General features: G+C 39.2%; 1 protein-coding gene across 4 annotated transcripts in view; it reads left to right on the top strand.

Annotated features, from left to right (window-relative positions):
• ptprz1a (protein tyrosine phosphatase receptor type Z1a) overlaps positions 1-22,153 on the top strand; it is a 252,244-nt gene that overhangs the window by 183,980 nt on the left and 46,111 nt on the right. For 3 of the 4 annotated variants that reach the window (XM_073059137.1, XM_073059139.1, XM_073059140.1), the window contains 4 exons: positions 6,159-6,250; positions 12,193-12,278; positions 17,217-17,237; positions 21,344-21,440. In XM_073059137.1, the coding sequence (XP_072915238.1) occupies positions 6,159-6,250; positions 12,193-12,278; positions 17,217-17,237; positions 21,344-21,440 (296 nt within the window). The remainder of the gene's footprint in view (positions 1-6,158; positions 6,251-12,192; positions 12,279-17,216; positions 17,238-21,343; positions 21,441-22,153) is intronic. The other variant, XM_073059138.1, reaches the window with a different exon arrangement.

Raw genomic sequence — 22,153 nt, 5'->3', positions numbered from 1 at the left:
AGAAGGACCTCGACCCAGACCAGCGTCCGTCACAAAAACCTCTCCACCCAGATTTCTCTGGAATTTTTTCCCCCATTCCACCATGCTGCATGGCTAACCCAACATTCCTAAGTTGAACATCACAGCCCCTTTTCTCTAACTGAATCCCAAACAATCAACAAAACACACTGCTTCTACAGAAAACTATTCATTGGAACACTCTACAGCATTGGCAGTAACATCTTAACCAGTGCATTACAAGTGATTCCAAGGTCTCTGCTTAGAGAATTAGGAAAAATCATTAATATTCCCATTCTGGAATGATGTTGAATAATCATGTCTGAAACTGGATCAAACTGGAAGAGAATAAGATAAGGTTTGGCTTGTGATTTGTGAATAGGCATTTGCAAGCAAAGAATGACATTTATGAAATGAAGATAAATGGCAAAATCTGAGGAAGCAATGATTTGAACATAGAACTCCACAGCACATTACAGGCCCTTCGGCCCACAATGTTGTGCCGACCATGTAACCTACTCTAGAGACTGCCTAGAATTCCCCTAGTGCATAGCCCTCTATTTTTTAAAGCTCTTTGTACCATGATTTGCAACCATAACAAAAATTCCAAAAGTTTTGGCAACATACACAAAATGCTGGTGGAACACAGCAGGTCAGGCAGTATCTATAGGAAGAAGTACAGTTGACATTTCAGGCCAAGACCCTTCATCAGGACTAACTGAAAAAAAGGATAGCAAGAGATTTGAAAGTAGGAGGGGGAGGGGGAAATCCGAAATGATAGGAGAAGACAGGAGGGGGAGGGATGAAGCTAAGAGCTGGAAAGTTGATTGGCAAAAGGGATACATGGCTGGAGAAGGGAAAGGATCATGGGACAGGAGGCCTAGGGAGAAAGAAAGGGGGAGGGGAGCACCAGAGGGAGACGGAGAACCGGCAAAGAGTGATTGTGAGAGGGGCAGGGAGAGAAATAAAAGCTCTGTATCCCTTTTGCCAATCAACTTTCCAGCTCTTAGCTTTATCCCTCCCCCTCCTGTCTTCTCCTATCATTTTGGCTTTCCCCCTTGCCCTCCTACTTTCATATCTCTTACTAGCTTTTCTTTCAGTTAGTCCTGACGAAGGGTCTCGGCCTGAAACGTCGACAGTGCTTCTCCCTATAGATGCTGCCTGGCTTGCTGTGTCCCACCAGCATTTTATGTGTGTTGCATGAATTTCCAGCACCTACAGATTTCCTCGTGTTTGCATTCCAAGAGTTTTGATTGGCCAAAAGCTCTCTAAGATGTCCCTAGAACATGCAAGATGTTGTTGCATAAGTGCAAATCTGCTACTTTTTCAGCAGGATGGGACAAAATTGCAGGTAAGCATGCTGAGCAAAGAATGATGTCTAGTTCGGGAATGGTAAAACATTAAAGCACTTGTAATAATAAAATTCAGATTCAGATTCATTTATCACATGTACAATGAAACCTACAGGGAAATGCATCAGTTGCATTAACAACCAGCACACCCTAGGTTCGGTTGACAATCAGTTATATTGGAGTTCAGACATAAGGCATAAGTAGTCAATAATAAATGCCCAGTTGGCCACAATATAATACACTCCTTGTATCCTACAGAAAGATGCCTTGTGGAGATGAGCACATATATTCAAAGGCCAAGGGCAACTTTTCACTTACAAACCTTAGATGAGCTTACAGAACTGAAACACTATTGACATTATCAATGGTATCATTTATCAAGGTGTATGTTGTACTGCTAATTGATCATTTTAAATAGTACTGAGGGGCGATGAGAACTTGCATTGTATATTGTGGTCTTTGCAGTTATAATAATATCTAACTTTTCTCAAAATATAAGCTGAATAAAATTAATTTCTGTACATATAAAGGAAAGATAACTGTGAGCCCGCATTTCCTTGGTCTTTCAATTATACGCTGTCCCTTGTAAGAAGCGAGCTGTTTCAAGGTGTTATAAGCACACAGAGTCTCGCCTTGATATTGTCTTTTGAAACCCAAACACCAAGGATTGAGTGGGGAGAAAAGATTCTTTGTTTTTATTTAGAGTATTACATTTCAATCATTTTCAGAGGATTGACTCTGTTCATGGCTTGCCTTTCTGCTTGTTGATTAAAAGCCTCAAATCTGGAGAACTGGCCATCGAGGATTCATTCCTTCAGCCACAGAGGGAAGGTGTCAATGAAATGATCTGGTAGTTTGATAAGTACCAAAGATACAACTGCTAGACCATACAGCAATGACTGTCAGTGCTTTTTAATTTCTTTTTAATGGGGTGATAATTAGCAGGAAGCTTACTTATCAACACTTAGCACATAGCCTTGCTGCGGACGGACAATTAAATGGAGCAGATGGATATTTTGCAAAGTATGTTGCAGTCAGTGTTCAGGAGAATATGTTTAGATGATATTCCTCCAGCTGCTGTTCATCAGGAAAACAGCATTTGCCTGTGTGTGTTTGCATGTGTGAGCGAGGCTGTGCATGGATTGCTTCACATGATATTTGTTAAGCCAAATTAACAAATTGCAAAAAACGGGCAATTTCAAATATGATGTGTTATTTCCAGAACCAAGTCTGCCTGCCCCATTTTTTCTTTATTGAAGTAGGTATGGTGTATGAATGTGGGCTGATGCCACAGCTGCTAAAGACCAGGAGATCTTGCAAACACTCAGTGGTCAAACTGCATCTATGTGAAGAGGAAGGCAGTGTTACCACTTCAGGGCTCTGCTCTTTCAGGAAAAAATGTTCCAGATGAATAGATTTAAAAAAGGAAGAGATAATGAAGAAATAAAAATAATAAGATGATGAACATGGTGCGGGATGAAAGGAATTAATATTAATATTAATATAAAGCAATTGGTGAAATAATGACAATTCAAGCACTAGAGGAGATATAAATAATAACAACAGACAAGGAAGGGAGCATGGGAACATCCCAGAAAATCCAGTAATGAATGCAGTGGCTTGATTCATTGACTTTTGAACTGTAGTTTATATTTCCTACTACTTGAGTAACTCGACTTTAGACATCAAAGATCTCTTGATTATCGAAAGCCATGGCCTGATCCACTATACAGGTATTGATGTTATAAAAGAGTGAATTCTATTCAGCTAGGACTGAGTGGCTTGCAGTTAACTCTATATTTTGGCCACTGTTGGAGTAGTCAATAGATAATCAAGGGCAGATTTATTTTGTCAAAAATACTTAGAAAGTGATTTTTTTTTTAGATTTTACAAATGAACAACAGAAAACAATCCTAAATGCCAAGTTGTGAAAATGGCTTACTTCAAATTTCTTTCAGGTTTCTAGGTTCATCCATTTGACTTTTTGATGCTACCTGAAACTGGCTGAATGATATCCCCCAGCCCCACTCCACCCACCATCCTGGTAGCCAAATTTTCCAAGGCTTGAGGCACAGCAGAAGGTCCTCTCAGGCCGCAGCCAACTTGGTGATGTGGGGAAGGTAGCCGTCCACCTTAGCTAGGCAGTGCGCTGTCTCCTCCACCAACCTGACCTTGCTACCTTGACAATATAGCTCTGTGGTGAGATCCCGCAAAATGTAATCCAGCACTTTCTCACGAAATAGTGAGGGACCATTCAGTCCGTCAAGCCTATGCTGGCTCTCAGAGCATTTCAATCAATGCCAATCCCCCTACTTAATTTCCTTAACCTATTCCCTGTCATTCGCCCATCAGTTCCAGCCTTCCTCTTTCCTATTCCCAGTTCTCTAACTACTCTCACCTGTGGCAATTTACTGTCTCCAGTTAACCTACCAACACATCTCTGGGATGTGAGGTGTAAATAGATCACTCAGAGGAAACCCACGTGAACATGAAGAACAGCATCCAAGGTCTTATCAAACCCGAATCACTACAACTGTGTCAGCAGCTCATATTGCTACCCAACAGTTCCAGTCCCCTTCAACCACTCTGCACGTCTCAGTGGAAGCAAACATCATCGATAAAATTTACTGTTGTTTCCAGTGTACCAATAAAGCCTTTGTTTAAGGAAAAGGTTATTCTAAGATTTCCAGACCAGAACAAAGTTCCTGTTCTACTGGGCAGCAGTGATCTTCAACCTCGAGTACTGAAATGTGGACCACCTGTGACTCTCTTCATACAGAGAGCACTTGGAGAAAGATAGATGTGGATGACACCTCAAAGCACTAGTGATGCATTGTCAGGGGTTATGGGGAATAGGCAGGTAGGTGGAGATGAGTCCATGACCAGATCAGCCATGATCTTAGTGAATGGTGGAGCAGGTTTGATGAGACAGATGGCCTACTCCTGCTCCTATTTCTAATGTTCTTATGTCATCATTATCTTTGCAAAATCCTCTAAGTCCAGTGGCAGGGGAAGCAAAACAAAGGCAGCGTCTTGTCTTGAGTCAGTTTCCCCAGCACTGGGGCCTTAATTATACTCAGCCTTCTCCAGGGGCAGGCCAATTTGTCTGTCTGCCTAACATGAGGACTCCCAAACTAGGTCCTCTGCTCTGTGCCTCACTACAGAAAGTACTTCCCACAAGGACAGGGAAAGCACTTCAAGGATGTTTTCAAAGTCTCCTTGAAAAGGTACATCCTGGATCACAACTGATCATACTTGGGAAGGAACTTCCAGAAAGACACTAAGCACCTTGACTTTCGAGAGCACATGGAACAGAGATTGATGTAAGAAGGAATGCACTTCCATCCAATTCCACTATCGTGCAGCCCCTACCCCACCTGTAACAGAGGCATTGAGTCCTTCACGGGTCTCGGCCGCCACCTCGGAAACCTGAGAATCTGAACGAAAGCAAATAATTGACAAGTTGTGGATGCTGTAAATCTGAAATTGAAACACCCGCTATCATGTCAGGTCAGATAAGATTTGTGGACGGAGGAACATCATTTTCTCTTTCCAAAGATGTTGCCTGGCCTGCTGAATGGAAGCGCATTATCCTTGACCTGAAAGAGTGCCTAGGAAGAAGAGAAGGCTCTCTCAGTCAGTTGTACTTCGTTGCTTTCAAAATGCCTATTTACATGACTGATCAATCCCATTTTCCTGTGGATGACTCTTCAGTGGCATGATGGTGGCGACTTTGTAGATGGGGATAGATTTTGTTAAGTTAATACAATTTTCAATGTGTATCAGAAGATTGTGTTAATCCTCAAAGAGTGATTGAAATGTAATAGATAAAAGCAGAGATATTTATTTATGACATTGAATTACTTTATAAGTCAAGTATGTATGTTGTTTATCTTTTGGTTAGTAGTTGAATTTGATAAAACAACTTCCTCTCACCTTTTATATTCATTGGGGATCATGCTCCCTACACCTGTGCTCTTGACAGTAAATATTTTTTCGCTCTGTCTAAACTCCCTTGATGCAGATACACCAGCTGTCATTGGTGACTGATTTTGAATCTCACGTTCATCCTGTGAGAACGGGCTGTGTGCAGCATTTGTTGGGTCATATCTAAGGTGCCTTTCATCTGCATTCACTTGACAAAATACTTGTGAGAACAGAGCCATCTGCCAGAAGCAGCGGGTTGTTCTTTAATTGGCTGTGAGTCCCATGTTACCATTATGCTTTATCCCCTTTTTTTTATAAACTTAGCAATGGCCACTCCTGTTTTAGAGTCAAAGTTCCTCACTTCTATGGGTTTCACTGATTTGTTAAAGGACGGAGTTGTTGTTTACTTTATGGTCTTTTACAATAATTGGAAGGGTTACCTGTGAGGATGAATTTTCTCAAATCCATTCGAAAAGAGCAGTTTGTGGACAGAGCTGGGGTAATATACTGTGTCATCCCGGGACAGTTAGTTCCCAATGTTCTGATGGTGACATCCAATCCCTGCTCTCGGTTATACATCAGACAGGGGTAAATAGAATTCTGCACACACTGTCTACGAAATGAGAAATGGACAGTCCTGAAAAAATATTTTCTCTGTTGCTTAAGAACTTCCTGTTAAATTCCCTGAAATAAACTCTTGATGCTATTTTGCCTCTTGTCCTAGATAATACATGCAGATTACAAGTGAATCATTTTGTTGAGTGTTGAAAATAATTTAGAAAGAGTGGTCTTTTCTGAATGTTACATTTAAGTGCATCATGAAGGAGACAGATTCTATGAGTGTTCAAGGGACTCTTAACTCTGTTTGTTTCTTCGCGGCAGGAAATGCTTTCAGACTGCTCACTTTTACTTGGAGGACAATGCATCACCCAGAGTGGTTTCTACTTCACCATCACTGGCCCTTCCTATTTCAGGTAGATAGAGTGATTGAAGCAGATAAGTACCTATTAACAAGAGAATAAAGCATGTCAAAAATATAAAACTATTTTAAAAAATCTATCTACTGCTAAATATTTCCACGTGATCATTCATGTTTTGTGCCTTGTTGTACTTTCATCCTGTCTCACAGAACAACAAATTCTGTGTTGATTCATCCATTCTCTCACGGACCTAAAAAAAAAAGACTTCCATTGGTTATTGAAGGAAAATTAAACTTCAGAATGCCATAACTGTTTTCAGTGGTTGGGATATATTTCAGACACCTCAATCATCAAAATAAGTCATTCTACCATATTAAATATTTTGTTTGTTTATAAGGAAAATAATCTTTTTTTCCTGTTCCCTTCAGAAAAATGTTTGGAGGTTAGATAAAATGAAACACTTTTAGAACACTTCATAACTCTCTGCATTTTGTGACCAATCTTTCAATGATAATAACTTCTCTGTTTTCCCACTTTTCAGAAAAATAAAGATGACTTTGCTTGATTTTGAAATCTTGTGTGATTTCAGAAAACCTAGAGGTACTTGGTGATATAATCACTAATTGTAGTCACTGCCTAGTACATTATGAGAAATCCAACAGGCATTTTGAATATATCAAAGAACCACAGTCTACCTTGTGATGATCCCTAGAAAACTTGTTTCATAGTGATGTCGGTAAAAGCAAGAATATTCTCCAGGTCAGAATAGGATCCCCCCTGCTCTTTTCAGTATAAGGTGAGAGCTCCCGTTTTCCTCACTCGTGCAATGTAATAAATGATAGCTAATCCTGCAGAACCAAGAGCAAACATGGAAGGAACCTCTTGGGAGAACAAAAAAAATCAAGATTAGTTATAATTTCACAAAGCTCATTTAAATAATTTTTTTCACATTAGCACTTCAATGCAAGCTTTCCTAGCCTCCAATAAATAATTGCGAACGCTCTGTATTCTCCCCATGGCTGCAAAATTTCAAACATTACATGAAGTGCTAATCAATTACCGTGATGTGTTGCTGTTTAATCTCCCTGTGGCAACCTTTTCCTTATGTTAATAGTGCCTTAATAGCTTTTCGGTAACATGGTTTCTAATAAGTATTCAACCTGCTGGTTTCATAAATCGATTTCAGCCATAATAAAGTGGATTCCAGTTAATTGGGCCATTGGTTAATTGGGGCCACTGCTTGTTTGGGACAACTCTTAAAAGAATAAAATCTAAAAAATAAAATAGCCAGGATTCCCTTCGTTTATTTGGGACACTATGCTGCTTAATTGGGACAAGAGACTGTTGCTGAACAGTTTCTAACAAGCATCAGTCGAGTGCACTTGTGTGGCCATTAGACACTATACTGTGCTTAGAGCAAACAGTTTGTAAATAGCATCAGCTGCATGTGTTTTACTTCAAAAATTATCACTGAGAATTGGCAAAAAATAAGTAGTATGTCAATTTAGAACTGTTTTGTTTGCTGTGGTTTCAAGCATTCTAGCCAGAAACGGCCAGGAGTGAGAATGAAATCATTTCACTCCTTCAGCAAGTTAGGGACTATGAAGAATTTGAAGGTATCATTAATCATCTTGAATATTACAATGAAATTAAAATTCAGAGAATAAATCATTGATAGCATTGAATGAAAGCAGCTCATTATCTGCACCAGGTGTCTGCATGAGCTTTTTCACTTATATTCAATCAAAAAAACACAGCCATGTACGTACGCTGGATAGATTCCTCTGTCAGAAACCATTAGGAACTAATGCCACCATTTCATTGTACTGCAGTGTTCTAATTTATTCTGTATTTCATTCATATACATAATTTGTTACTCAGTTAAATGGTAATTTATCTTTTTTATGCCTTTTTAACTAGTGCCATGAAACTTTGGCTAACTGGGGCAGCCATTTAACTGGGCCAAAATGTACTGGTCCCAATTAACCAGAATCCACTATACTAAAAAAAGACATTGTAATGTTAAAACGTAACAATTTATCTCTCAAGATATGTAGTGTGAAACAACAGAGGATTGCAAGCACAATTTTCCCCAGCAGTAGACTTAGTGGAATTTTCCCATCAGTCCACAGCACAGCAGTTTGCAGTGTTGCTCATCACCTGCACTCACTGTGTTCCTGAAGGTGATCTTCTCTAGACACAAATTTTATGCTAATACTGCCTTGGGTTTGCTGATCAGGCAACATTCTTCAGTAGTTAAAGCAGTGGATCAGCAGCCCAGGATGTTCATATTTCATTTTACCACTTACTGAAACTGAATTCTGCTTTGATAACAAGATTTGGGTAGCCATTGACCAGAAATTTAATTGGAACCTGCACCTAAATTACATTGCTTCAAGAAGACACGGCTACAGTAAAGTCTTGTCAGCATCTGCAAGACTCAAGTCAGATTTATGACAGAACCTTTCAGGCTGCACTTTATTTGTCATCGTACTTTCTCCAACTAAAGTCCTATACTCTGCATTCTGTTTTCCTTTTACTGGCTTCATATAGTTATGCATGGCATCATCTGTCTGCTTAGCAAATTAAACAAGTTTTTTCTGTATCTTTGTACATGTTACAATAATAACCTAATATCAATACCAGTTGATAAACTAGCCCTTACAATATCACTTACAAATTTCACTGACATTAGAACAAAGCAGTTTGCTTGATATCTAATCCAGTACCTTAAACATTCACCTTCTAGCCAACATCAGCACATCTTGGCTGCAACATGTACCGACTCCAAAAAAAACACTGATGGGATTGGCCAATGTTTTTTTTTTCAACAGTACCCCAAACTTTGTAATGCCTAGAAGGGCAAAGGCTGCAGGTACAGGGAAACACATCAAATGCAAGTTCCCCTCCAAGTCATAAGTTTGGAAATATTTTACAAATCCTCTCCTGTTGATGGATCAAAATTTAACTGCTTTCTGGGAGTACCCCAAACACAGGAGTTTGGAAAGGTCAATGAAGGAAAAGCTTCATTTATATCTCAGGGACAATAAAGTACTGACCCTTCTCCAATCACCCCAACTAATATCCAAAGAAAGAAAAACATGCTCTTCCAGTATAGAGTATCTTCATTAGGTTGCCCTACATTGTTACATGTTTGAAAATCAAAACACTGTTAAGATGCTGAAAATCTGAAAAAAAATAGAAGCCTTCTGAAACATTTACTGTTTGGCCTTCTGATTACTTCTGGCATTTTCAGTTGTTACATCCTTGCCTACTTTAATTGTTTAACTAAAGGAATGTTTCTGTCGCCATCCACACTTGGCATGGCAGTAGGCTAATCAGAACATCAGAGATATTAGAATTCAACTTGTCATCCTGATTCAGGTGGGGACTGGCTGAAAGTCCATTTCAGAGATCTGAGTGGACTCTGAGCTCAGAGACAGAGGTTTCAATGGGAAGTGAGAATCGAGCCCTCAATTAAGCTCTCTTGATACCCTGTTCAACATTTATTCTTCTCTTAAACACAGACTGGTCATTTATCTTGTTACTCTTTGTGGAGTCTTGCTGTGTGTAAATAAGTAGCGAAGTTTACATATGCTAAAGCCAATATAGAAACATAGAAAATAGGAGCAGGAGTAGGCCATTTGGCCCTTCAAGCCTGCACTGCCATTCAGTATGATTATGGCTGATCATCCAACTCAGAACCCTGTACCTGCTTTCTCTCCATACCCCCGATCCCTTTAGCCACAAGGGCCATATCTAACTTCCTCTTAAATATAGCCAATGAACTGGCCTCAACTGTTTCCTGTGGCAGAGAATTCCACAGATTCACCACTCTCTGCGTGAAGAAGTTTTTCCTTATATCATGCTCAAAAAGATTTAATTACATAAAAAATTACATTAAGGCCTGTGCTTTCTTTTTGTTCATAACTAGTATGAATCAATTATTTGAAAAATGTGTCATGCTTGTCAAATTAAAATATAATACATTAGAGTACGAATAAGTCATCCTGTCCTTCTATCCTGCCATTCAATAAAATCATACCTAATCAGATATACTTCACAGAGTGATTCCTACAGTACCTTTCAGTGTCCTAAGCTCTACCTATCTTAACCTCGAATAGACTAAATGACTACCAATCTACAGACCTTGAGGGCAGGGAAGAAACTCCCTTCCTTTCCTTCATAAATGTACAGTACGTACTTTTATTGACAACCTCTTTTATATTCCATTTTCATCAAAATAAGGCCAACATTGCACTTGCTGCATCTGCTTACTAAGTCTGTGCTTCAAGTGAAAGGACACATGGCTCCCTTGGTGTTCAATGTTCTGTTTTGTCTCCAGCTGAACAATACTCTTTTCCTCTACCCTATTACCCAATATTATCCTCCAACTTTCAAAATAAACTTGCTTGCTTAACCTATCTGTATCTATTTGCAGATGCTTTGTATTCTCCTTATAATTATTTTTTTCAAGATATTTTTGTATTATCAGCAAGTTTAGCTACAATATAGTTTGTCCCTTTGTCTCAGTCACTAACGTAGATTGTGAAAAACTGAGGTGCAGTACACATCCACATGTTTATAAATATAAATTTGTTGTGCCTTGTTGGTCCATCTTCTATCCATACTGATAGTCTTTCCAGTGGAGCCATTTTAAAACAAATTACATGACGTCCACTGGTATGTCTTCAAAGTACTGCAATTAGTTTACCAAATATAATTTCTCTGTAAATAAAACTGCACTTGCTATGCAGACTGATCTTCAGAATGATTTTCTGATTCTATTTTATTAATAACAGATTCCAGCCACAATACTTGCATCCACTTCTTTAAGACTTGGAGACTTGCCAGCATTCAATCCCATTAATTTGCCTTGTACCCTTTGACTGGTAATGATAATTCTCAAGTTCAACTTTTCCTTTTGCACTCATATTTTTTGCCATTTTTGGGATGTTTTTATTGTCTTCTATAATGAAGAGGATGACAAATATTTGTATAGTCTGGCAATGCTGCATCTTCTATTAATTCCTATTTGCGTTCTCTGAGGGGATAATGATTTCCTTCACAACACACACAAAGTGCTGGAGGAACTCAACAGGCCAGGCAGCATCTATGGGAAAGAGTCAACAGTTGATGTTTCAGGCTGAGATCTTTCATCAGGACTGTAAAAAAAGATGAGAAGCCGATGTAAGAAGGTGGGGGGACGGGAAGAAGAAATACAAGGTGGTAGGCGACAATGAACTCGGGAGAGGGGTAGGAGTGAAGCAAAGAGGTGGGAAGTTAATTGGTGAATGAGATAAAGGACTGGAGAAAAGGGAATCTGACAGGAGAGGGTAGAAGACCATAGAAGAAAGGGAAGGGTGATTACCTTAACTTCTCTTCACATTTATGAATATGTAGAAAACCTTCCTGTTTTATTTTTCTTTTCTTATTTCTTACTATCTGATCATCTATTTTCTTTTTTTTTTGTAATTTTTTTGTCAATTTCTGGCCTAATGTTAGGGAGTATTCAGGAGTTATGTGAATTTAACAGATAATAATTCAAAAAGAGCCAGACTTTAGTGTGGAATGTAAATTACAAGTAGTGAGTTGAAGTTAAAGCATTCCTTTGTGGGAGAACAGGCTGCCCATAGACTAAGAGATATGGTTTGCAAAATGGTGACCATGATAAATTCACATATGCATCAGCCAGCTGTGGGCCTGTGGACAACTTCATCTAGTGATAGCATTTCCATGCTATTTCTTATTTGTACCTAAGTTGTATCTAGCTCTTGATCATCTGATTCAAGATTTATTTCTCTCTGCTCTACTGATTTCCTACTTTATTAATACAGTTAACCAACTTCTTTCCTGCTCAATTTTCTGAAATGTCAAAATCCTCAGAATATTCTATTCTAATCTTGGTCATCCTCAACTACATGCCAGTAATTAGTATCAGATCTGCCAGTACTCATTTTTAACAAAAGCTAATAGAATAACTTTTCCCTCTGCAGATGAAATGGGGGCAATTTCAGTCAAGGATTTTCCAAAGCATGTGGCAGAACTTCATGCAAGTGATGGATTTTCTGAAGAATTTGAGGTACATCTAAATATATTTTGAATTAATCTTTTTTAAGCAATAAAAGAATAGCAAGTTCCAAAATAATAATTTGCAGTACGGGTTGTATAATTTGTAACTAAGAGTTAGTAGATGAGTAAAATTGATGAAAAAAATACAGGATGTGTTTTATACACCTGTTCTTTAAAGTGCCAGCATATTGATATTCATTGATTTAAAGTTGTATGAGCTTTGAGAGTTCTGCTACAAGCACCCTTTATTAGTGAGGTGTTAAGCATTGAAAGATGTGTAGCTTTAGAGTCACCTTTCACCCTCCACCTTCACACTACCCCAACAAATTCCAGGCCAATGGTCAAATGTCCCATACCCTCAATAGGATAGATGACTATTTCACTATATCCACGCCAATTCTTGCACCATTATCCAAATATTTCCAGCCTCCCAATCTTCCTCACCTCATTCAACCACCAACTGTCTCTCAACTCCTCTCTCCCCTGCCCTTTCCTTCCAATATAAAACTTTTTCTTCATCTCCTTCATTCCAATACTGCATAATGCAATAAGACCATAAGGATTAGGTCTCTCTCTCTCTCTCTCCCCCCCTCCCCATCTCCCCCTCCCCCTCTCTCTCCCCTCCCCCTCCCCTCCCTCTCTCTCTCTCTCCCCCTCTCCCTCCCTCTCTCCCCCCTCTCTCCCTGTCCCTCCCTCTCCCCCTCCTTTGAACCCTCTCTAATGTCTGTACGTATTTTCTGTTAAAGACCAAAAATTGCTCACATTACTCCAAGTGTGGTCTGACCAATGCTCTATAAAGCCTCAGCATTATGTCCTTGCTCTTATATTCTAGATCTTCTGAAATTAATGCCAAAATTGCATTTGCCCTCCTTACCATTGACTTAACCTGCAATTTAACCTTCAGGGAATCCTACATGAAGACTCCCAAGTCCCTTTGCAACTCTGATTTTTGAATTTTCTCTGTATTTAGAAAATAGTGTATGCCTTTATTCCTTCTACCCAAGTGCATGACCAGACACTTCCCTATGCTAAACTGCATCTGTTATTTCTTTGCCCATTCTCCCATTAAGTCATTATGAAATCTCCCTGCTTTCTCAATGCTACCATCGCCCCAGTTATTTTTGTATCATCGGCAAACTTGGCCACAAAGACATCAATTCCATCAAGCAAGACACTGATATATAACGTGAAAAGAAGTGGTCCCAACATCATCTCCAGTAGTGCACCATTAGTTACCAGAAAAGGTCCCATTTATTCCCACTATTTGCCTCCTGCAGTCAGCCAACCTTCTGTCCGTGCTAGTTTCAGTTCTTCTTCATGTCTATGACTGATGTGTGGTCTATTATTCAACCAAATCCAAATTTTCTTCCCTTCCCACATTACTACTTCCACACTCATACCCCCACTCCCCCCCCCCGCAATACAACCGTATCTAACCATTGCTGCTCTTTTAATCTTTCTCCAGCTATCCAACAGTTGACTCTCTCCAAGTTCCTTTCTCTTCCTTGCCTTCCAGTATATCACCCCCACCTTTTAATATTGAACTATCTTGGCTGGTCGTGTAACCTTCCCCAGCTACTGACAGTCTCTTCCCTTCCCTCCTTTCAACCACCCTCATGCCCTCTGATAGCCAAGTATTGCTGGTCTCTCAATCCTCTTCCCAGTATTGATAGTCCAGTTTTCACCCTCCCTTCCTTGACCACCACACAGATCTGCATCAGTGAATATCTTAAATCCAGAAACTAAGCCAAACAGTATGTTCAAAGCCTCACACAGTTGAGCTTTGCAGTTTGCAGGGAACTAGGCATTCTAAGCACTTGTTCCTTAACCTAAATCTATCGATCTACTTCCTACTATAACTGCTTTATTGTTTGCCTTCCAACACCTGCTAATTTGGAACCCCCTTGGAAAATTGCAGCCAAATATGCTTCACTAATGCTTTTAGTTCATGCTTAGTGAATAAACCAATTAAGACTGTTTGTGCCATCAATATGCATGTCTAAATGGAATTAAACCAGAAGGCCTTCAAATCCTTAGCTCCCTTCCTTGGTGCAAAACATCGCACAGTTATTCAGAAAATTTGTATTGTGAACAGTTTTTTTCTTGTGTCTATAATTGATGTTTTGGCTATTATTAATTTTGCATGAATCCTGCCACTGCTATGGTATTTTTCTTTAAAAATTCAGAATTATGTTTTAACATATAAGGTAAATCAAAATATGAAGCAACATGTATCTTTTGTTACATGTTAAATGTGAGCTCAATTTGCAACCCTTGATGAACATTGTTAGGATCAGGTGAACGAACCGCACAGGAATGTTCAGATGGGAAATAGAGCTAACTGGAGGAAAGAAACAAACCAAACCAAATAAAAATAACTGTCTCCTTACATGTGGCTTTCTTTCTCTGACCTGAATGGCACAACAATATCCTATTTTACTGCACTCCCACCCCCCATCTCTCTCTCTCTCTCCCTCTCCCTCTCTCCCCCTCTCTCTCCCCCTCTCTCTCCCTCTCTCTCCCTCTCTCTCCCCCTCTCTCTCCCCCTCTCTCTCCCTCTCTCTCTCCCCCTCTCTCCCCTATCTCCCCCTATCTCCCCCTCCCGCCCTCTCTCTCTCCCCCCCCTCCAATTTTGTAAATTTTTTTCTTCAGCAAATCATGTGAGTAAAGAACATAGGGGTATGGGAGCAAAAAGATAGGAGCAAAGTGATAATTATCTTAACAACTTATGTTAGGAACTTAGAGAACAGGAGCAGAGAAGGCCATTCAGCCCAATAAGTATGCTATGACCATGACTGACGTTCTATCTCAATCCGTATTCATGCTCTCTCCCCATAGCTCTTCATGCCTTTTTGTGTCCTGGAAAGTATCTATTTCCTCCTTTAATGTTTTCAAGAATTTGAACTCCACTACCCTGTATGATACAAAATCCACAGGTTTATCATTTGCTGACTGAAGAAATTTCTCATTTCAGTCCTGAAATCTGACCCCAAATCCTCTTTTCCCTCTAGGAAAACATCTTCCTTGTATGATAAACCCTTTCAGCTTTTGAATGTTTTGATGAGGTCTTCTCTAATTCTCTGACATATTAGTGAATGCAGGCCCAATCTCTCTCATACAACAGTGCCCACATCCATAGGATCAGTCCAGTTGCTCTCTCTCTCTGTGGCAAGAACGTCAGCAAGGAGGAATAAATGGGTGACTTCCAGTCTCGAAGGCTGTTGCTGGTAGACTTCCTCAAGGATTGGGGATGAGATTTGGTTGTCTTCAGAGTGCATCCAAATTAATTATCCAGATTTGCTAATGGTGTTAAGATAGGTAGTAAAGTTCAGAGAACATTTAGATTCTGCGAAGGAAAATAAGTGGGTTATATGAATGGGAAAGAAGGAGGCCAATGGAGTATAATGTGAACTTATTCACTTTTTAAATTATGAGAAGTTGCAAATGTTGATGCAACATAAACTAAACAGAAAAGGTAATAAGAAAGTACAGTGAGTAAGAAGGAAGTAAAAGTTATATTGACCTTTATTTTTGCATAATAAAGAGTAAGTATATCTTCCATAGAGTGCTCTGAAATTTAGTGAAATGTTAAGTAGCAGAGTTGATATCCATACCAAAAAATCAAATTGAAATGGGAGAAAGAAGATTCTACATAATTCTTAGGATGAAGGCACTTCAAAAAGGATTGAGTAAAGCTAAATGATCTTGCTGCGATATTAATATTCTCAGAAGGCTTGACAGGGTATATGCATTTTCCCCTTGGAATCATGGGCAGTAGTCTCAGATGAGGAGTCATCTGTTAAGAACTGTGGTGGTGAATCTTTGGGATTATTTTCCCAGAGGAGGTATAGTTGAGTGTATCAAAGGTTGAGGTAGTTAAGTATTTGGACTTGATATGAATGAATGACTACAGGAACCAGACGGGATATTGTGGTGAACTTTTGGTTAGCTGGGTTCTCACTGAATCCTAGAAGCTGGATGTTCATCTGCTTCCCTTCTTAATGTGCTTAGAACAGTCAGACAATCCACGTGAGCTCCTGAACACTTTGCAAAGTGCAGCAGAACTTACTCAAATAAATCTTTCCACCCACACTCTGAAACATTTAACAATCACCTGCAGGAGTGGAGCTCTGCTGTGTAAGCACGTGTTTACAGAGCTCTCTCATGTTGGGAAATACAGATTTGCAAGTTGGCAGTGACAGTAAGGTGCTACTGCCTGTGAATTAATTCTGCAGCTACTAATTTGAGCTTCACTACAACAGCTTTTATGATACATGGCAGTGCTTTGTGAGTCTATGTAAAAGCTGTTGCTACATCACTACAGCCTAGAATAATTTGCAAGTACTTTTATAGGATCTTGTGTGATTGAAAAATGTTCTCTCTGCTTTCTATAATAAACCTACTGACAACCTTATAATTCACTCACACATATTGAATTGCCATTTGAATGTGAGTATATTTAAAAATCTAGCTATCATAGATTTGCATAATAGTCTTTGTATTTGCCTGTATTTCCATTCATCTTACTGTCTTTGTCCCTACTGGTCAATTCAAAAGATTTTTCCACTTCCTCGTAAACCTCCCAATAAATAACCAATACTTGTTCCATTTTAATTTGATGTTAATTCATTTAAGCTAATTACCCAAATGTTAATGCTTCACTAGATAAGCCACATGTCACTTTTGGAATAAAAGGTCAGATATGCTACACTCGACACTTTAATTTTTTGTTCTCTTCATGAAATAATTTACAGGATTTTAAAATATAATTTAAAAATTATCACAAAATTATGATTAATGGTTATGAATTAAGCTCACAGAATTAAAAATGTGTTTTTGCATGAATTTTAAGTTCTCCTTATTGACATCATTGTGATACATCTGTGCTGTTCTCTGTCTGCTGTGGAGTTGATTGCTGTGCTTTTTTGCATTCCTTCCCTTTCATAAGAAACTCAAAGCATTTTATGAGGTAAGACATTTGTTTTGGATTTTGTTTGCACTGTAGAAGTAGCTTTGTAGAACAATTATTTGCCTGTGTTATTTCTTTGCATGCCAGTGCTTGCTCTCCATACAACCTCCTTATGATACAAATAACACGATTTTTTCTGAAGATCAAATCTTAAATGCGGAACAGAATTAGCTCCTCTTCATGGTTTGGGTTCAGAACTCTCTACAGTTTATGGTGTAATAAAAATAAAGTAGCAATTATTTCACCAGTTATTTTCTCTCAGAGTATGCTGCTCATAATTGAATCCTACAGGATTATTTTTTCCTTTGTAAATTAAAGGTATATGGTAAAAATCTCCTGATTTTCCTTAATGTTTGCACCATGTTGAGTTTTAAGTAGGTTGGCTGAACCTGTCTTTATTTACATTTGAATATATTTCACTGTGCAAACAGTCACATTACAGCCTGTAGTGTAAATACTGTAAGGAAATACGGAAGCATTCTTTTGTGTTGCTGGTAGTGTACACAAAGAGAGTGATTATAGTTCCTATTTTATTATTTCCTCTCATTTATGGAATAGGCAATGCTGATAAGACTATTTATTGTTCCTTCCTATCTGCCCTTGAGGCTGTTTGTTACTAGAGACACATTTTCTGCTGTGATGGTACTCGTACACAGCTTTGGATGGGGAATTCCAGGATTTAAACCCAGTTACAGCAAGTGAACAGAAATAAATTTCCAATTTGGAATGTGTGCAACTTGGAGAGGAGACTGCAGGTGAAGTTCTTTCCTTGCACCTGCTGCTCTTACCCTTCTTAACAGAAGAGATCACGGAGCTGGGAGGTGTCACCATAGGAAACTAGGCAACTGGCTGCAGTGTATTAGATAGATAGATAGATACTTTATTCATCCCCATGGGGAAATTCAACTTTTTCCAATGTCCCATACACTTGTTGTAGCAAAACTAATTACATACAGTACTTAACTCAGTAAAAAATATGATATGCATCTAAATCACTATCTCAAAAAGCATTAATAATAGCTTTTTAAAAGTTCTTAAGTCCTGGCGGTAGAATTGTAAAGCCTAATGGCATTGGGGAGTATTGACCTCTTCATCCTGTCTGAGGAGCATTGCATCGATAGTAACCTGTCGCTGAAACTGCTTCTCTGTCTCTGGATGGTGCTATGTAGAGGATGTTCAGAGTTTTCCATAATTGACCGTAGCCTACTCAGCGCCCTTCGCTCAGCTACCGATGTTAAACTCTCCAGTACTTTGCCCACGACAGAACCCGCCTTCCTTACCAGCTTATTAAGATGTGAGGCGTCCCTCTTCTTAATGCTTCCTCCCCCACACGCCACCACAAAGAAGAGGGCGCTCTCCACAACTGACGTATAGACCTATAGGTTGTAGATAACAGCCGAAGTTGTAAGGGGAATAAATGTTTGGAGTGGTGGATGAGGTATCAGGCAAGTTGACTGTTTTGTCCTCAGTGTGCTTCTTGGCTATTGTTGGAGCTATACTCATCCAAGCAGTGGAGTGTATTCTATCATGATCCTGACTTGTGGCCTGTTAGAAAGGTTTTGGGTGTCAGGTAGTGAGTGAATCAGTTCAGAACAAGTAATTTCGTACTGGGTCTTACAAACATAACTTGAATGAGGCTGGTCTATTTGAGTTTCTGTTCAGTGTTTATCCTCAGGAATTTGTCAATGACAATGCCGCCCCAATGGTGGTTAGACTCTCATTACTCGGTCCTTGTGGGGCATGATTGTTACCTATCATCTATGAGGCCCAGGATGAATATTATCCAGAAAATTCAGGCATAGACAGCTTCATTTTCAGAGAATTTGCACATGGAACTGAATGTCCCTACTTCTATAATGGAAGGAATTGATAAAGATGATTGGGTCCAGGATTCTGCCCTGCGGAACAACTGCAGTGATACCCTGGAACTGAAATGATTAACCTTCAGCAGCCACAGCTATCTTCAAACGACTCCACCCATTGAATATTTCTTCTTTTGTTGCTCCTGATTTTGGTTTAACCCAGGCTCCCTGAGTCACACCTGGTGAAATTTTGAAGTGCTGGCAAGGACAGTCATTTTCTCACCTCTTCTCTGACTATGATGAAGTCCGAAGCTGACTAGTGCTGACAAAAACCAAACTGATGAGAATATCATTGATTAGTGATTGATCTGTTGCTGATAATTTACATGACTTCTTAAAGATTGACCATAAGACCACAGGATATAGGAGCAAAATTAGTCCATTTCGCCCATCGAGTCTGCTGTAATATTTCATCTCGGTTATCCATTTCCCTCTCAACCCCAATCTCTTGCCTTCTCCCTTCCTGCCCTGGCTAATCAAGAACCTATCAATCTCTGCCTTAAATATACCCAATGACTTGGCCTCCTCAGCTGCCTGTGGCAACAAATTCCACAGATTCACCACTCTCTAGCTAAAGAAATTCCTCCTCATCTCTGTTAGCAGATTGAGACCATGCTGATTGGGTAGTTGTGGCACCAAATTGATTTGTCATACTTTTTATGTCTGAGAATACCTAGAAATACTTGTGTTGTAATAGTACCTGGGCAGAAAGTTGTTCAGATCCGGAGCATAGGCCAGGCCGCTGTCCAGTCTCATAAGTTTTGTCATACAACCATATAACCATATAACAATTACAGCACGGAAACAGGCCATCTCGGCCCTTCTAGTCCATGTCAAACGCTTACTCTCACCTAGTCCCACCTACCTGCACTCAGCCCATAACCCTCCATTCCTTTCCTGTCCATATACCTATCCAATTCTTTTTTAAATGACAAAATCGAACCTGCCTCTACCACTTCTACTGGAAGCTCGTTCCACACAGCTACCACTCTCTGAGTAAAGAAGTTCTCCCTCGTGTTACCCCTGAACTTTTGCCCCTTAACCCTCAGCTCATGTCCTCTTGTTTGAATCTCCCCTACTCTCAATGGAAAAAGCCTATCCACGTCAACTCTATCTATCCCCCTCATAACTGTAAATACCTCTATCAAGACCCCAAAGTATCCAGTACTTTTATTTATTTTTTTAAATTATGAAGGGAGTATCATAAACAGTGAATTATACTGGCAAATGTTTTGATTCTGTAATAGTGGCAACTACAGGAGGATCAACTATTTCCATTTGAAGCTGGCTGAACCATGGACCACGATCATTCACAATATATGTAGAAGCACTGCCGAACTCTAATCTGTTCTGTTGTTTGTGGAATTGATGAGCTCTACCTATTACATGCTGAACAAACATGTCATCCTGTACAGTACCGTGATAAGACTGACACTTTTTCAGTATACCTCATGCTGCCTTTGGCATCCTTCTGCACTCCTCGCTCAAAGAGGATGGTTCTCCTAAACTAAATGGAATGACAATGGGATGTGATGGTCCAAAGCATCTCATGGATAGCCAGCTATCCACTGCCGGATCTTTCAAGGTTATCCCATTTGATATGATTGTAGTCACACAAAATCATGGAGGAGATGTTTGGTGGGAAATTGTTACCCCTGCCCTTGGTATCATGGGCAGCAGTTTCACAAGTAGATTGAGGAGGATCTAAGTAGCTGTAGGAATGCTATTAAGTTCCCTTACCCAGTGAACATTCTGCCTCCTTGCTACTTTCAGTACTTATACAAGTTTTGTTCAACATGGAGGAACAGTAATTCATGAGTATCATAAACAGACCACTATTTTGATTTAATATCCATTTTAACCACTTCTATATGTTAGACCTGCATACAGAAGATTCAAATATTTATGTGAACAAATAAAAGTATTTAAATTAAGTGAGAATGGAGTTATTTCTTCTGAGTCTCGGTCAACCTCGTCCAGCCGAATAATTGTTAATTCTTGAGACTCCAAGTCAACCAACATTCAGTAAGGAATAGAGGAAACTGCTGATTCTGTGTAAACTCACCTTGGAGATTTGGCTGATGAGCAAAATTTAAAGGTTATCAGATGTAGTCGGCTTTCTTAGGAATGGGGAGGAAATGGACAGACTGCATTAGGATTTGATTTTTTAAAGCTGAGAATTAGGTTGACTGTATCATTGCAGAATATTATTTCACCATCTAATTATATCATTACTTCTTACAGGAAGTCCAGGGATGCACTGTTGATCTAGGCATCACATCAAGTAGCTCCAACCACCCTGACAACAAAAACAAGAATCGCTATATAAATATAGTTGCCTGTAAGCCATTTTAATTACTTTAATATACTAATTATTGGTATCTTCTAAACTTCACAGTCTCTTAGATCTACCGCTTATAAGCCTGAAGTACTTGATGTGGAGAGAATTGCTTCTGTTCACATCTAAAGCCCCGGTCCTCTTTTTTTTCTAACTCTTTGTAAATCAGGAAAAGGCATAAAATGACAAATTCACCAAATCTCTATTGAAATGTACATAAGAGTGCCACAATGAAAAGCTTAATCCCTAGAAATAGTACTGTCAAATGGCACCGTCTAATTCAAATTCAGTGAAAAAATGAAATGAGAGAAAGATCAGGAATTCATTGCAAATTGCATGACCCATAATTTTCCTTCCATATCAACCTATGCATTTAGATTATTATTCACAATTTTCATCTTCCTTGAGGTTTCACCACTAAACTCATCATCTCCTTCCTTTTCATAGAGTCAAACAGCATGAAAACTTTTGTCTCAACTGGTTCACGGCAACCAAAATTCCCCATCCAACCTGGTCCCATTTATGCCTGGCTCATAACCTTCAAAACTTTTCCAATGCATGTACTTATCTAGCTCTTTTGAAGGTTATTATTGTACCCTCTTTAACCACTTCCTCTCACATCTCATTCCACACGTGTACCACAATCTGTGTAAATAAAAAAAAGTTGCCCCCTCAAATCCTGTTACATTTTTACAGTCTCACCTTAAACCTATGTT

Source organism: Hemitrygon akajei, chromosome 10, assembly GCF_048418815.1.
Source record: "Hemitrygon akajei chromosome 10, sHemAka1.3, whole genome shotgun sequence".
Taxonomy (NCBI): Eukaryota; Metazoa; Chordata; class Chondrichthyes; order Myliobatiformes; family Dasyatidae; genus Hemitrygon; species Hemitrygon akajei.
The sequence above is the reverse complement of the archived record's forward strand: the minus strand, read 5'-3'. Positions and strand labels throughout refer to the sequence as shown.